Here is a 15,719-nt window from a genome sequence, read left to right on the forward strand (position 1 = left end):
AAAAAGATATCTGTCCTAATGTTTCTTTGTTTCCTGACAGTAATAGGACAAAATCTACAGTGTTTGCTCCTGTGACCTTGAGACAGTTTATTTTTGGCTGTTGTGATGTTCAGTTTCACTAGATGTAACTGTATGTGGTACTTGCTGGAATTTTGGTCACAAAAATCTGCTGCTGCCATAATTAAGGTGTTTGCCTACTTTGCACATTTCAGAATTCTGCCACAGGACTCCCACAGCAGAGTAATATAACTAAGCTAAAATAATATATTTTGTCTGGAGCTAAAAATTAGGATTTCTCAGGCTCTGCAGGTGTGACCCAGTAAGAAATGATTGTTCTCCTGGGAAGAGGAGCAAACCTGTGCTGTGGCTTCTCTGTTCTTGCTTCTCCCACTGATATCCCCCACGCTGCTGCTATTTCAGGGGTATCTCATGGGCTGCTGCTTTCACAGCCTGTTCGTGAAGCAGTGGCAGGGCTGGGGCTGCACAAGCTCTGCCCTGAGGATCTCTGAGGGAAGCCTGTCACCCTTCCTGTAGGGCTGTAGAGATGCCAAAACCAAATGGTTTTTTAGGAGGCAGTCAGTGTGTTCTCCATGAAAACTCCCCATCTTTGCAGTCTCCTGCCCACTTTGGTCTGAAGTAGCTCATGTTTCTTCAAGTTTTAACTGCCTGGTTGGTGGTTTTGAGTGAGTGGTTCCAGAGAAGAAAAATCCATGGGATGAGTTCCTGTTGGAGCATGTTCTTGTGACCTTGCAGCCATTTTAAAGGGATTCTGCTGGTCTGCTAATTGATGGTGGTCTGGGAGCATGAAGTTGGTGTGTTTTGCTGATGGCAGCTGTATCAGGTGTCTGGAATAACTTTCTAAGATGGGTTAGAAAAGGAATCGTGTATCAACTGTGATCATGTGAAACAAGTAACTCACCTTCTGCAAAACTGACTTGGTGGTTTTCCTTGTGGGATCCATTTCTTTTGTTTTTTGTGGATTAACAGAAAAATCTCTAGTGAGGTGTAAGTACCCAGTGACTTCAGTAACGTTGGCTGTTGCCTTTGCCTTGGGCAAATCCCTTCACTTCTGCTTAGTTTCCTTATCTAGAAACAGGGATAATACTGTTCTTAGGTGGAGAAGGCACTAAAAGTGAGGAGGTATGGAGGAGTTCTGACCCTCCGTGGTGTGAGAAGTATGGGACTCCTTTATTTTATAGGGATTAAAGTTTGTTCCACATACTGGGAGAGCTCTTGTTTTAGCATCACAGATGCTACATGGTCACGAGAGAGACTGTTTCTGTCCTAAAACACACACTTTAACCTGCTGAGAAATGTTCCCTCATAATGCCAAGTGGTATTTTGCCACTGAACTGAAATTTAGCTCCTATTCCTCTGTATGCAGCTCTTTGTCCTTTCACTGGGGAGGGGTTCCTGTGTTTCATACTGTCTGGTGTACTGGGTTTTGTCTTTTGGGTTTTTTATACATTGGTGGTGGCATCTATTTTCATTTCTCATTTGAGAGAGAAAACTCTGTCTGTGCTCCTCTGAATGTGTTGTTTCCTTTCTGCCACAGGTGCACCTCTAGAAATTGTGGGATGCCAGGGATGAAACTCACTGACCAAAATCAGTTGTCAGGTGACAGTGTCAGAAAGAGTAAGATATTTATCATGAGCTTCCATTCACAAGGTATGGAATCTGAGTGTCTGTTCCCAGGTCCAGGCAGGGTCTCTTAGCCAGCTGAGAGAGCCTCACACCTCTAGACAGCCACGGCTCTGGGCCCTGCAGGAGTGCAGCCCACCAGACAGGGGGGTGTGGCAGTTCTGCCAGTGCCAGAGTCTAAGCCATAAAATAAGTTTATCTCTGGTCTCAAGCTTCAGGGAAAAACCAAGCATGAGGCTGGAGCCACGCTGTTTGGGAAGATGACTGTGTGGGAGAAGCCTGTATCTGTCTGTTAAGACTTGGATTTTACAAATCGCCTTAGCAGCAGCAATAACAATCCAAGAAAGCTGTTCTTAAGATGGGCACTCATAAACCACTTGCTGGTGACACAAGAGTTCTCTCATCAGGTACCTTGTGAGTGCAGGTCTAATTGTTTGGCCCAGAGGGATCTGCTGACTCAAGGTATCTACTGAGGAGAACAGAAGAGGAGAACACTCATTACATGGAAAGGTTCCTCTGTAAGCAGGCAAGCAGTTATGGATATTTTAGCCTACCTGGGCCTGAGGGAATTGATCTTGAATCTCATTCATAGAAATTTGAATTACTTCCTTATTCATGTAAGCAAAGCCCCTGGGAACAGTGCCTACTGCTGTGATGTGCTTTCTTCAGGACAGCTCTGCCATGCCTCACCCAGGAGCTGGAGGGGCGAGTGCCAGTGCCAGGCCAGCAGCCCTGGTGACTCAGTGCCAGCTCTGGAGGCTGGTGCTGAGAGAGGAGGCTCTCTCTGCACCCCAGTGCTTGATACAAAGCACTGTGGTGATGGCCTCTGTCACCACTGGCATCATGAGAGCAATACTGGGCCTGTCCCAGGCCGAGGGCATGTGGCACCCAAATGCCCAGAGAGAAAACCAGATCCTGCCTCCCCTGCTCAGTATTTCTCAAGAGAGAGCGGTGAGAGGGAGGAAAGAGGAAGATGTTACACAAGGGCCTGCTGAAATGAATTCCTGAGATGAATCATCTGAGAGCCTGATGAAGTCTCTGTTACCTCTCTGTGCTTCTCAGGCCCTATACTTGCATTTTTCTTACAACATAATTCTTCCATCACATCTGAAAATAGAGGGCATCTCATTCTTTACCCCTATGTAATAAGACTACTCTGTCTCTAATACAGGGTTCTTGACTTGCAGAAATTGATGTCATTTTTAATACAGGCAGATAGGTCAAACTGATTCATCTGACAATCACAATTTAAAAAAATAAATAGCCAGAGCCTGTGGTTCAAGAAGGGAGCAGGCTAAGACAACGGCAGAGACACTGTTCTGGAGAAGGGCAATGCAGCAGTCCCTCTAAACACAGTATGGATGTGAGGGAGCCTGGCCGGCTGCATGCAGTCAGCAACTCAACAAGTGAGTCATTGCTACACTTTCCCAAGTACAGTCACATCAAGGTGTTACTGCTCAAACACCTTTTATTGAAAGCAAGTCATCATTTGGAATCAATGACAAATCAGTTCTGATTTATTCAAATAAGCTTAATCATGGGAAAGGCTAACAGAGCAGCTGGGCTGTCTCTGATGTCTGGGGACATTCCAGTTTGCCCCTATGCCCTGTTTATTGCTAGCCAGCTTATTTGGGATTCCCCTTTATTTGCTAATGAAAAAAATCCTTAAATCTGACATGAAAAGTATCTGACCTGCACCTACCAGCTACTGAGATGTTCCTGCTTGGCCTTGCACTACACGGTGTGCTACACCTTTCCTGTCTCAGTCACAGTCACAGCCCAGCAAATTCCTTGACCACTCCTTTCCTGCTACTGCCTCCACCCTGTTCTGCAATGACCAGACCTGGGAAGCTCCTCAGGCAGGGCAAGGTCCCAGCTGCACAAGCCCGCAGATGCAGCTCTGCACAAGTGCCCCGGCCTCGAGCAGTGGTCACTTAACACCACGTATTCACAGAACCTGTTCCGTGCCCTTGCTCCCTGTGTCCCTACGTGCCCTGGCTGGTTACACTTTGTGCTCCAGGAGCAGTTCAATCACTGCAGTGTCATGCTGAGCTGCTCCAACCACAGGCCACCACCAGACACCTCTGAGGGACAAGATGCCAGAAGCCAGCCTGCTCCTCGCTGTAGCACTGGTGGGGCAAAGTGGGCTGGCACTGCTGTCCCCCCTCTATTGTTACTATTACCTGCTTTACCTTATAAAGAACCATGGTCTGGAGTTCTGCCTGAGGAACAGCTCCCTCAACCTTGAGACAAAAAACTCAGCAGATGATGACTGTGACAGCTGTTAAGCCCAAATGAACGCATTTGATCACTGCAGGAGAGTAACTGGCAGCTCACCAAGGGCTGTCCCTCCACACACCAAGCCGGGCTCTCCCAAGGCAAGGCCTCGCTGTTTCCATGTGCTGCAGCGCAGGGAGCGGCCTGGAGCCTGTGCAGCCCTCTCACCCCAGCGCCAGCAGACACAAACCCCAGCCACGTGCAAGTCACCGCTTATGCATCAATCAGGATATCACTTTTATTAACTGGATTTTCCATTTCTGTCGCACACCATGAATGTTTGTACAATGAAAAAGCCAAACATTGCCAGAAGCAATAAGATCAGTTGATATTTCTGTACCCTCTTAACACACATGGATTCTTTCTTGGTGAGAAATTTTTATACTTCTGTCATGAATTCTGCTTATTTAGACTGCTACTCTTAAAATTCTGTGTCAAGATTGTCACATCTTAAATACATATTAAGTTGCTAGAGGTACATTATTTTTTATATATTTTTATATACACGCATACAGAAAAATACAAGACTAACTGTTTTTCCACAATATTTACTTTATACACTACTGTAACTATATGCAACTCTTAAAGACACGTTAAGGGGTACAAGAAACTGTTTACTTGCTCTAAATAGTTTGGTCCAATATTATCTTAATGTAGTGGTTATTCTCGCCCTTCCTTTTACGTGACGACATAACACGACATACACCACATGCACAATCATTCACCTATCAACAGAGGGGGAGAGGACAGCACTCAGACTAACACATCTGTACACATCTGTACACCCAGAGGTCCAATCAGCCACACACAACTATAAGGCTATAATACAACTATGCAGCATAAATGGTCAACACTGCTGTTCTAAAGTGAGCACCATATATACAGTCGTATATAAAAACATTGGAAACAAAATACACCCGGGGTTAGTTAAAAGGTGCCATTCCAAGGCTGTACATATCAGGAAAGAATATTTACAATACTTGGAAAAAAGCTGCAACAAATAAAGTTTATTGCCAATGCCCTTTATAAACTCGTCTCCTACGTGGATGTTACGCTCACTGTCTGTGAACCACACATCTCGTTTCTGGCCCTTGGTAAGATCCCTGCTCAAAAAATTCAAGCAATTATGTTCTATGGCTTCACCCACACATCTACACTCGTAGCTTTTAACTAAACTGCAACTAGAGATTAAAAATTAAAGAAGCACAACACTTCTCCTTTGCCTTGTTCCAGAAGCAGAGCCCCTGGCTCACCAGGAAGGACACCCCATGCACTTCAGACTCTCTGCAGTCTTGCAGGAATCACAAGAGCTGTTGTGAGCTGTGGCCATCCTGACCCAGCCGCTCTTTGGTGCTCTGCTCCCTCCACAGCAGACACAAAACTTGCTGTATTGACCATTCTGAAAGTGTTACAAGATGCTCAACAGTGTCAGACTCCTCTGGGACACCCAGGGTCTGCCCAGGGCGCTGCTACATAGTACCCCCAGTTTCACTAGCATTGCTTAGAAGACCCAGTGCACAGCATGAAAAAATAAAACATTCTTGCCCTTCCCAAAACTAGGAATCTGCAATATATTTATTCTAGATAATAAAATCCCACAAAGTTAATTCATCTGGTCAAAAGTATCCTTTTGTACAGAAATACTCAAAATCAAGACCTTGCCATGGCAATGGGAAATCTGACAGGAAGGCTCAGAGCTGTGAAAGAAACACTTTCCTACAGGCTGTTTTAAATGGACTTTATGAACAAGTGTATAACTGAGGGAAAATAAGTGATGTACATGTGGGGAACAGCAGTATTTTAAGTCCTAAAAAGAGTAATAGTAACAAAACTGTAAATGACAATTTCAATGCAAGTCCAATTACCTAAAGGTTTTCCATCCCTTATTGCCTTCTGGAATCTCAGGGAGGGGAGGCGAGAACAGCAGAGAGGGTTCACAAGGTAGAAACCTAAAATAATAAGTGTCATGATATACTACTAAGAAAAGTAATTCATACAAATACTTTATTTTCAGTTAGCATGTAAAAACTCAGAAGTAGACTTAATAATTTACCTTTGTTATATTAAAAAAGATTGTCTGCTTGTAATATTAACATATTTCTATGGGAGAAAGCTGCCTTACAAATCTACTTGCCTCTTTTTTTTTTTTTTTTTTAAAAGAAAACTGCCTCTAGCAAAACAAGATCTTTTCAGTTTGATTTTTGAGCCACAACTTCATCTATATCATAGCTTAAGACAAATAGGTGTGGGTTTAAAATCATATGTCAAGATCACTAATTTTCAGTGCATCTTTGCTTTGTACAAGCCTTGGAACATCTGAAAGCTCCCTGAAGAGTTTTCAGCATCAAAACATTATTGCTTTGGTTCTGTTTCAGACACATAGAAGTATGCCACATATCACATATTTTAGTTTTCACAGAAGGTCAGAACAAGAATTAACATTTCATAAGCAAACAAAAGCTTCTCTTTCTAGTTTAAGTGCAGAACATGAAACTACTAAGTGCTTCATTTACATCAGGATCCAGATCTTTATTTTAATTTAATCCAGATCTTCCATAGTAAAATTATAAATGTAAAAATTACACAATAAAATATTCTGTTGTGTTGAAAAAGAAAAACATATCTGCTAGCAGCATGCAAAGACCATGCATTGTCATACCATCAAGCAAACACAAAATTAAAGTATAATAAATAACTGCTTGAAGCCCACTTAAAAATCTTAAGACAACAAAAGGGGGTCAGTGACAAGGTGTTCACAGCTCTGACCAGGAAGAATGACTCTGTCAAGCAAATCGAGCTGTTCGAGTCAGGTCATTGTCAAATGACGTGACAGCAACTGGTTTGACTGGAGGTACACAGCAGCCCCTCCTTTGGGTTCCGCTGAATATTCACAGATATCTTTTCACAGAGAGGTAGTTGTAGCACATTGTTTTTCAAGTTCCTGTTCTTTAGCCGTTCCAATTCATTTGTTGTGTCTGACATTTGGTCAGAAAAAAATTTTAGGCTGCCCAGTGATGAAGCCTGGTTTGCACTTCCGCTGGAGCTTATGCACATTTTCCACGTTGATTTCTCCTGTACTTTTACACTGGAAAAGGACAGATTGTTTTGAGGATCAATAATGTATTTCGTGCTGCCGTGAATCTGTGAACCTAGACAAAGGCTCATTAGCTTCAGGCTTTCAACCAGTTCCCCTGCACTTCGGGATGACAGCTGCATGGAGTTTCCAGATCCAGCGCATCTCCGAGTGGAACCCGAGGTGGTGTTGGTGCTCCCCCCAGAGCTACCAGAGGGACTCCCCCCACCTTTGCTGTTATCACCTGGGCTCGTTTTGTCCACCCCTCCGTTCCCATTGCTGGGTTTGCTTTGCCCACCACCGTCTCCCTGGCTGCCAGGTGGCCCTTCGCTACTATCCCGTCTGTGCCAGGAGTAAGTGAACCCGCTGTCCTTGTCCAAACGCCTCCGACTTTCCGAGTCGTCATCGCTGGTTTCGGAGCTGCTGCAGCTGGAGCCCCGGCCCTGGCTTTTCCTCCGGTGGTAGCGTTTGTGCACGGTGCTGGGCGAGGCGATGTTCATCTTTAACCTGCTGAGCTTTGGGGGCAAGTTCTCGTCCATGTCAAACTCATCATCTGATTCGCCCTCCTCGAAGATCTGGTTGAGGACTGGCGCGCTCTTTCTCGATGTAAGACGATTTGTAACCGAAGGCTTACGACGCAGAACAACTTGAGTAGAAAGGGAAATAGGTTTTTTATCTTCCTCATCCTCCTCTTCATCTTCTTCAACTCTAAACAAGCACTTCCGGCCACTGGTAGTGGGTTTTAAGCTCACTGATGGAACTGCCGAAAGTGCTGGCCCGGCCAGTTCAGGGATCTCTTCCTTCTTTGTGGAATCCCCAAGGGCCTTGCTCCTGTGCCCGTTGAGAACATTCTCAGCTGTGCGAGCCGGGGAGGACTGAGGAACAGTGGCGTGGGAGAGAGGGGTTGCTGTAAGGTCATCCTCCAGGTCCTGGGGCACATCAATTTTTGTCGGCCACGACTGCCTGCATAAAAAATTGAAGATAAACAGGAAGTTACATCACGGCAAGCATTTCAGAACTTACAACGAAGTGTAAGATCTGCACCAGAGAAGCACAAGTACTGACACACAAATTGGGCTGCTGAGTGGCATGTCTGTAAACAACAGTACTGAGGGACTGAGCACAAGGAAGTGTTCTGAGAATGTGCATTCCTTTGGAAATGCTATTTGAAAGGAACCATCTATACAAGAACACAGTTTATAAATTATATTGGTTACTGTCAAATCAAAATTTAGGTTTTCACTGCTCTCAGAAAATGATTTAAACAATAAAAAACTTGAAATAATTGTGTTTCAAAAAATTATCTGAGATTGGTACAGAACCACCAATACTTAGAGGAAGGTACAAGCCTATTCAAGAACAACTTAAGAAAGATTGTATTGCAAACTACTTCTAATCTGAAGCTTCTGGGATTTTTCCCCCAATATTCTTAATATAAAAATTAGGTTAGAATTAACATGAGTGAGACTGAAAAGGTGAGTCAGATGAAACAGTCTCATTCTCACCAAGCTCTATTCTACAAAGTTCCCTTAAATTCTAAACACTCACAAACTGAGATCATATATTTATTTGTCCTTAACTGAGAATCTGGAATGATACAACTACATGAACTGAGAACTCAAGCTGCCTAAGACTATGACACTTGAATAAACTGTAAATCCAAGTTGAAAATGTATCACTCTGTAATAGCATTAGCTCAAATCAAAAGGAAAGTAACATGAGTGTCCATCAGTTTTACAAGTGGGCAGCTGATGTCTTATCTCCAGTATCTTAAGCTACTCTCTAATGATTTTCATTTCTTTAAATCCTAACATATATTGTAATATTCCAATAATGCACACAGAATAAACTAAAGAATAAAGGCTGTCAGTCTTTACTCTTGCTATTTTAAAAGCCTAATCCAAAAAACCAACATCTACAGACCAACATGTTAACACTGAACAATTCTTCAACTTCTTCACTCATCATAAGCCCCACATTTCTTGTCTTCGTTTCAAACCGTTTGCCAATCTCTTAACTTTACATAACAAAAATACTCTTGCTACTGCATGAAAAGCTGTTGTAAAGACCTCTGTTCACATATGGACAGCATATTACAAGACATTCCCAACCATACTTTTGTGTGTGCCAGAAGAAAGGGCAGCATGCCTTCATGGCCCAGTTTAGAAGCAAGAGGAGGAGGACAGCAAAGACCATTTCACACCAAGTGTGACCCCAAGTATCTGCCTGACGGGCTGCATACAAAGACACACATCAGTTTCCTGCTCTCTGCCATGTCAGAAGGTCAAGATGAAGGAAGAGGGAAGGCTCAGACACACCTTTGCTGTGGCAGGACTGCATTTGCTGAACGCTGCACAGAAAAGGACCCTGAGTGTGTACTGGTCTACACCAGGTTGTCTCCTGACAACTCTCTCCCCAGTTGTACAAACTTTGAGGAGGAGGCTGGACTAAAACCAGCAATAAACTCACCCAGCCTTGCTGCAGACTTAGCTTTGAAGCACCTGAATTTCTTATGCTCAACCAGCAGTGCCAGAAACCTCCAGCCCAGGACCCTCTAACAGTGGGACCTGGCTGCCCACACGCTGCCTAAGCCTGTGTGGAGCATTCCCTGCGTGGAGCCATGCAGGCTCCTGCCTGTCTCACTGGGAGCTGCTGGTGGCCCTCACCTGCCTCTCTCCAGTGGGGAGCTCTACCTGGAGGGAAGCAACAAAACCAGCAGCGCCAAGCCAAGCTGCACAGACAAGAAGTGAAGCCTGTGCTGTGGTCTTCTTTAGTTTGATGCTGGCACCCTCCCTTAGGTCCCAGCTGTCTCCAGAAATGCTGGGAAACACTGACCCAGTTTGCTGATGACTTGTGCTCTGCTGTGTATTTTAAACACAATTGCCTGTAATTAACAAACAGGACTTAAATACGCTAGAAACATAACTACAAACATGACAGAAAATGAAGATCTCAATCTTACAGGAACTTGCCATGCTAAAAGAACAGACTGGTTTGTCAGCAAAAATAGGAAGAGTTCTGTAGTTGCCAAAATAAAGAGCAAATATAGTATCTTACAGTACTGTAGTTGCCAGGCAATAAACCTCCTCACTACAGTATGTTTATCTCTCATAGCAGCCCATGTTTGCCTCCCTTCCCTTCTGCCTCGCCCTTTATTCCCAGGCCTGAGGGGAGAGAGGGACAGAAAACAAGCTCCAGGTTGGAAGTAAGTTAATTTTTTTTTTTTTAATATTTTGAGGTCTCAAAATCAAAGTAATGCACTACTGTGTTGTCTTTTCTGTAAGGTCATTCTGTAGAAACACTTGGAATTTAGAACCATCATGGAGGCAAAGAACAGCTACTGAGACCATAAGAGCAAGGGTTCCAGAATTCGTGCAGATGTCTTTGTTTCAAAAATTCATACTCATAAGGCAGGCTACAGTTACTGCAACTTTACAAATTCATATAAAAATTTAGATTCATTGAACTTTTTGTTCCAGTTTCTTATTTAACTAGAGCTGCTCTTTACTGAAAGAGTGACACTGAGGTAAAAAAACCCCAAACAATTCAAAGGCCAACTTTATAGTTTTAGAATTTCCATTTGAAGGTGAACTCCAGGTCTTCTTCTAGAGTAATTTGTTTTATAAGTAATACTCAGTATTAGGCATATTTGATGGGATTTCTTTTTTCAAAAAAGCTGACAAACATGAGGGGACAATGCATCATGAGAGAACTGCTGAGTCAAAGTTACAGAGATGAGCTCTCTAACACCAAGCTCCAGACTATTTATGTCCGCAGACCCTTAGATGCCTGCAACAGTAACTCTTCTCAAGTACCTGCAACCACCTAAGATTAAATTTCCTACATCAGTGATCACTGACTGAATGATGATTAAGTGTCTTTGTGATTACTGAGTGAATCAGTGATCACTACATTAGTGATCACTGAGTGAATGATGAATAAGTGTCTTTGTCACCCCCAGGTGGGACTGCACCCTGCACTGTGAAGGGTGCAGTCCTACCTGGGGATGACAAAGACACTAAAAACACTGAAAACACTGCAACATTCACGGGGCATCAACTCATAATTCAGGGAGACAGAATGGCATTCAGAAGAGATGCCTCTAAAATCTCAAGCTTAAATCCAAGGTGACAACCACTGGAGATTTTAACCTATTTCCCCAAGTGTCCTTACTCTGTAACAAGTGTTCTTTTTTTTTTTTACATTGAACTTGAGGTAGTAGTGCCTTACTTTTATCAATGAGGCCAAGGAAAACTATGACTGTGCACCAGAAGGAAATCCCAGCATTTATTCCTATTAAATGATTTCACATATGACTTTGTATGAAAGTTGCAGAGAGAAGCTTTTGGAATGAACAAGTTACTGTGTCTTTTTCTCTAAATCATACAGATAAACAACACTGAAGGTGTTGCTGGAGTTAGCAGTGCTAAACATCAGCACAGACACTTAGTATTCTTTTCTCATTAATAGATTATCTACTAACAATTGTTATTATTGCTAGTAGCAATTGCCAGTATTTTACCTAAATAGGCAACTTTCGAAAAACTGGAGGTTACAGGATCAAAGTTAATGAAAATGCCTCAGTACCTCCTCCATCTTCACTGGAACAATTGTCAAGATGGGGCAACAAATATTTTAATCAATACCAGCAGATCCCTTAACTTAAACCACAATGTTTAAGAAAAAGAACTGCTCAAAACTTGTATCCTCCAATATCTATGCACAAGTGGAAACCATACTATTTGCCTTTTGGGTTGGATATTTTGGTTGGTTGGTTTTGGTGTTCTTTTTTTGGTTGGTTGGTTTTTTTAAAGCATATTCTGCTGTAACTGAGAATGTGGGATGCTTTGGTAACTGGTTGCAGAGCAAATGAACTGGCTGAACATAGCAATACCAACTAGATGCCAGAAGCCTAATTCTCTCCTTTTACTGTGTCACAAGCTGAAGCTCGTAAAATCTCAGGAACCCTTACTATTAGGTTTTTTTAATTCATGTTTTTGTCAAACAAAACCAATCTATTGCCGTATATTTAAGTGACTGATTGAAATGGTACCTTCAATAATTTTTCTTAGACAACAGGCACAGCAACTGACATGAAAAAGAACATAACCTACAGGTCAAATTTAGAGTGATTTCTCATTTATAACTAATTCCATATCAGCAGGTTTATGGATTATGCAACTAATTTTTCTCCAGGGATATTACATAACACAATTTGTATGAGGAGTTGAAGGTCAATGAACAAGCCCTTTTCTAGGAGGTGTGAAAACTTGCCTCTTTAGGTACCCACTTTAAATTGCCTTGTCATTTCCTGAGAAGGGTAGGAATTGAAAATATTATGTGCAACTGATTTCTGAACAGTTTCTGAAGTGTCTACAGCCCTTGGAAGACATTTAAAATTTGCAATGAGTATTTTACTGTTTTCAAGAAAGTAGTACTTGAGAAATTTAATATTCTCATTAAGACAATTTAAAAAACAAAAAAACACCAACCCCCTCCCAGCCATTTAGATTCCTAAATTCTCACCTGAACTGAGCTTTGATGTTGCTAGGGCTTGCAGATCTGGTCTGAATTTCCTTCTCTTGTTTTTCTCGCAGGATCCTTTCAGCTAATAAGAAGTAAGTAGCAGTGATGTGATTGTATTTGTTAGTCTCCAATGCCCTGAGGAAAGTACAAAAGATGAAATAACCCATCCATCAGTGTTTTCTAACAATTGGACATGCATCTTGCAGCTTGCAGTGCTTCCCGTAGAAGGAAGAGTGCCTGAAAGCAAGACTGCCCATTTCTGATCTTTTGATGAGCATGCCTTAATTTTATCAAAAATAAAGGGCCAACAAGTCCAGCAATTTCAACTATAGTTGGAAGGAGACATCCTTAGAATATCATCCATCAAAAGTAAGAAATTATTTTTTATTTCACATTCTTTAAAAGATAACTTTTTTATTAATGTTCTGCACTAATGATGGGCTCTCCCATTTGCACATGCGACCACAAAATACTAATATTCAGTTATGCAAAAAATGGAAGAAAACTTTCATTATTTTAGGGCTGCCACATTGAGTTTATAGTAAAAATAAGTTCATAAGCCAGTAAGCGTCACTCAGACATGGTAACAGAAAGGCTGCCCCTGTTAAACAGCTAAAAGCTTAGGAAGCAAGACTTCTTTCCCTTCCCCATCAACAGTTTTTAACAGTTGAACACATTAAAAAAGGAACAAATATTTAAGACCTCTTTCAATTTGGAGAATATTTCAGAAATTTGGCAGTTTTATTCTATTAGAAGCATCTATGTAGTTTTCTAGCAAGCTCCCTCAGTGACAGTGACTATTATGCATAACATAGATAAAAGGAATAATATTTTAAATTAACAACGATTCAGATACACTGGAAACGTGCTAAGGAAAAAATGCTAGAATCTCTCCCTTTCAAATATGCATGAAAGATGAAGAACAAGCATGGATTCCAAAGCATTTAAGTTTACTCAAGACAGCTACTGCAGGAATAAAAATACCGTTCCAATACATTTTTTTGAAGTTATTCCAAAATTTGAGTATGCTTAAGTACTTCTGATCCCACAATATCCTATAAAAGAGCAAGACTGCAATACTTTTTTATTAACTGAATGCCCTGATATTTAAACACCAAAGTGCCCATGGTTCTCATGATGTTCTTGAATCAAAAACAAGAGGTGCACAAAGCAAAGTGCATCTAGAACACTGCCGACTTACTCCACTATGGTGTCTCTATCTGCGATGTCCCCAAGAACCATGCGCTGTATTATACTGTTGTGCTCCTCCTCAGACAGATTTTTGTATGATACAAGAGGAATATTATACTTGGTTGCAGGAGATGGATCAACTCCTTGGAGCCACGCATGGTTTTCAATCTCTTCCAAAGATGCCCTTCGCTTTGGGTCTCTCTGCAACATCCGTGTAATCAGACTGTGAATAAAAAATAAATCTAAACAAAAATGCACACGTGTGTTTAAAAAAGCAGCTGTTGTAAGAGCAACATTAGGAAGACATTTTCTGCTGTCAGGTCACACAGATCTTCTGAAGTCTCACACTAAACAATGTGATGGAAAACTGTTTAGTCTGAAAGACATTACAAATACTGCTAAACTAAAACAATTTATTAAAACTATAAATACCATAAACTACAGTTTTCATTTACTATACTTAGATAATTAATCTGATTTTTCTCATTTATTTGATTTTAGTAAGTTTTTTAGGGCAATTACAAGTCACAGGTGGCCTATCAGCTAGTCGGTAAAGTAATAGAAATGTGATTTTTTTATTATTGCTGCTGTGAACAAGTATATGGCATGGCAAGATAAACAAATATTTTATTCTGAAGTAACTATCAGAAATTTGAGTCTTCAGCATTCTTGAAAAAACTCTGATTTGTTCTACCCACATATAAAAAAACCTAAACAGACCAATGCGCTCTCTGGCATGATGTAGGGACAAATCTACTAATGAGTTGATATTGAGATTTTACAAATGCTGGAAAGAAAGTGGATGAATTCCCCAAGTAAACAGAGAAAGAAGACTTCATTAGCACAGCACATCTCTGTTCACTTACTATACAGTGGAGGATTCTTGGGGGAGGTATTTTTGACTTTGTTCAGCAAATATGGGTATATGGTTTTGTTGCCAAGGTTACATAGAAACTCTATTGCTCCAACATGTTCTCCAGTTCTCATATAGTGCTTTTTCTTCCACTAAATATACTATACCATGCAACTTCTCATTGCAAGGCCACACACAAGGCACAAAGTTAATCACAATTTTTAATGGGTTTTTTTTGGTTTGCTTTTTTTTTCCTGTTTGAGATGATGTACGGATTTAGGAAGTAGAGGTTAATCCAGCCTTCTTAAAAAATTCTATAGTAAAAAAAAAGTCATGTTTCTTTTTATTAGCTGTGGTCTCTACCCTTACAGAGACGAAAGGCAGGGTGAGACATGGGAGCCTTGAGTTTCTTTGCTTTTGTTAATATTATGACAGAATGAGAACAAACTCCATATTTAATTTGACTTTTTTTAAACTACACCTGTAGTAAAATGGCACAAATGCAGCACATGTGCCTCCTGATTGAAGCTTGTTTATGCATCTCAACCCACAAAGGCTTTCACTCCAAGCTGGAAATTTAAGCATTCCCAGAGTCTTTTCCCTAAGAAAACCTAACCTATAAAGGACCTGGGTAACTGGCTGTAGATTGTTCATGCTTTGCACAGAGAAAGCAGATCTGCATATGTAAGCAAATCAATGTTAGCAAGTATATTAAGCAAAAGGCTGCAAAAGATAAGGTTCCTGGCTTCACCATGCAGCATCTCAAGAGATTGATTCGATGCAATTCACTGATAAGAGGTCCCTCTTAAACCTCTTCCTCTATTGTACTTTAAACCTCTTCCTGTATGTGAAGCTCTTCAGGCTCAGAGCAGCTTTTCCATGTTACTGGAGGGTGCTAATGACAGGACAAGAACACCAGCTATGGCACAGAATTACAGAATCATTAAGGTTGGAGAAGACTACTGAGAGCATCAGGTCCAGCCACTAAAATGGCACCAACATGCTCACCACTAAACCATCTTAAGTGCCACATCTGCACTTATTTTGAATTATCATCACTTCCAGGCACAGTGATTCTACCACTTCCCTGGGCAGCCTGTTCTAAGACTTGACAAGAAATTTTTCCTAATATCCAATCTTAACTTTGAGCTCATTTCC

The 15,719-nt window shown here is 41.5% G+C and overlaps 1 protein-coding gene across 2 annotated transcripts in view; it reads right to left on the reverse strand.

The window, feature by feature from the left end:
- Positions 1–4,131: 4,131 nt before the first annotated feature.
- SNRK (SNF related kinase) overlaps positions 4,132–15,719 on the reverse strand; it is a 40,045-nt gene continuing 28,457 nt past the window's right edge. For both annotated transcript variants that reach the window (XM_030231229.2, XM_009086154.4), the window contains exons 5-7: positions 13,719–13,931; positions 12,518–12,652; positions 4,132–7,954 (exon numbers count right to left, since the gene is read on the reverse strand). In XM_030231229.2, the coding sequence (XP_030087089.1) occupies positions 6,736–7,954; positions 12,518–12,652; positions 13,719–13,931 (1,567 nt within the window). In that variant the 3' untranslated portion in view covers positions 4,132–6,735. The remainder of the gene's footprint in view (positions 7,955–12,517; positions 12,653–13,718; positions 13,932–15,719) is intronic.

The sequence above is a fragment of the Serinus canaria genome, chromosome 2 (genome assembly GCF_022539315.1).
Source record: "Serinus canaria isolate serCan28SL12 chromosome 2, serCan2020, whole genome shotgun sequence".
Taxonomy (NCBI): Eukaryota; Metazoa; Chordata; class Aves; order Passeriformes; family Fringillidae; genus Serinus; species Serinus canaria.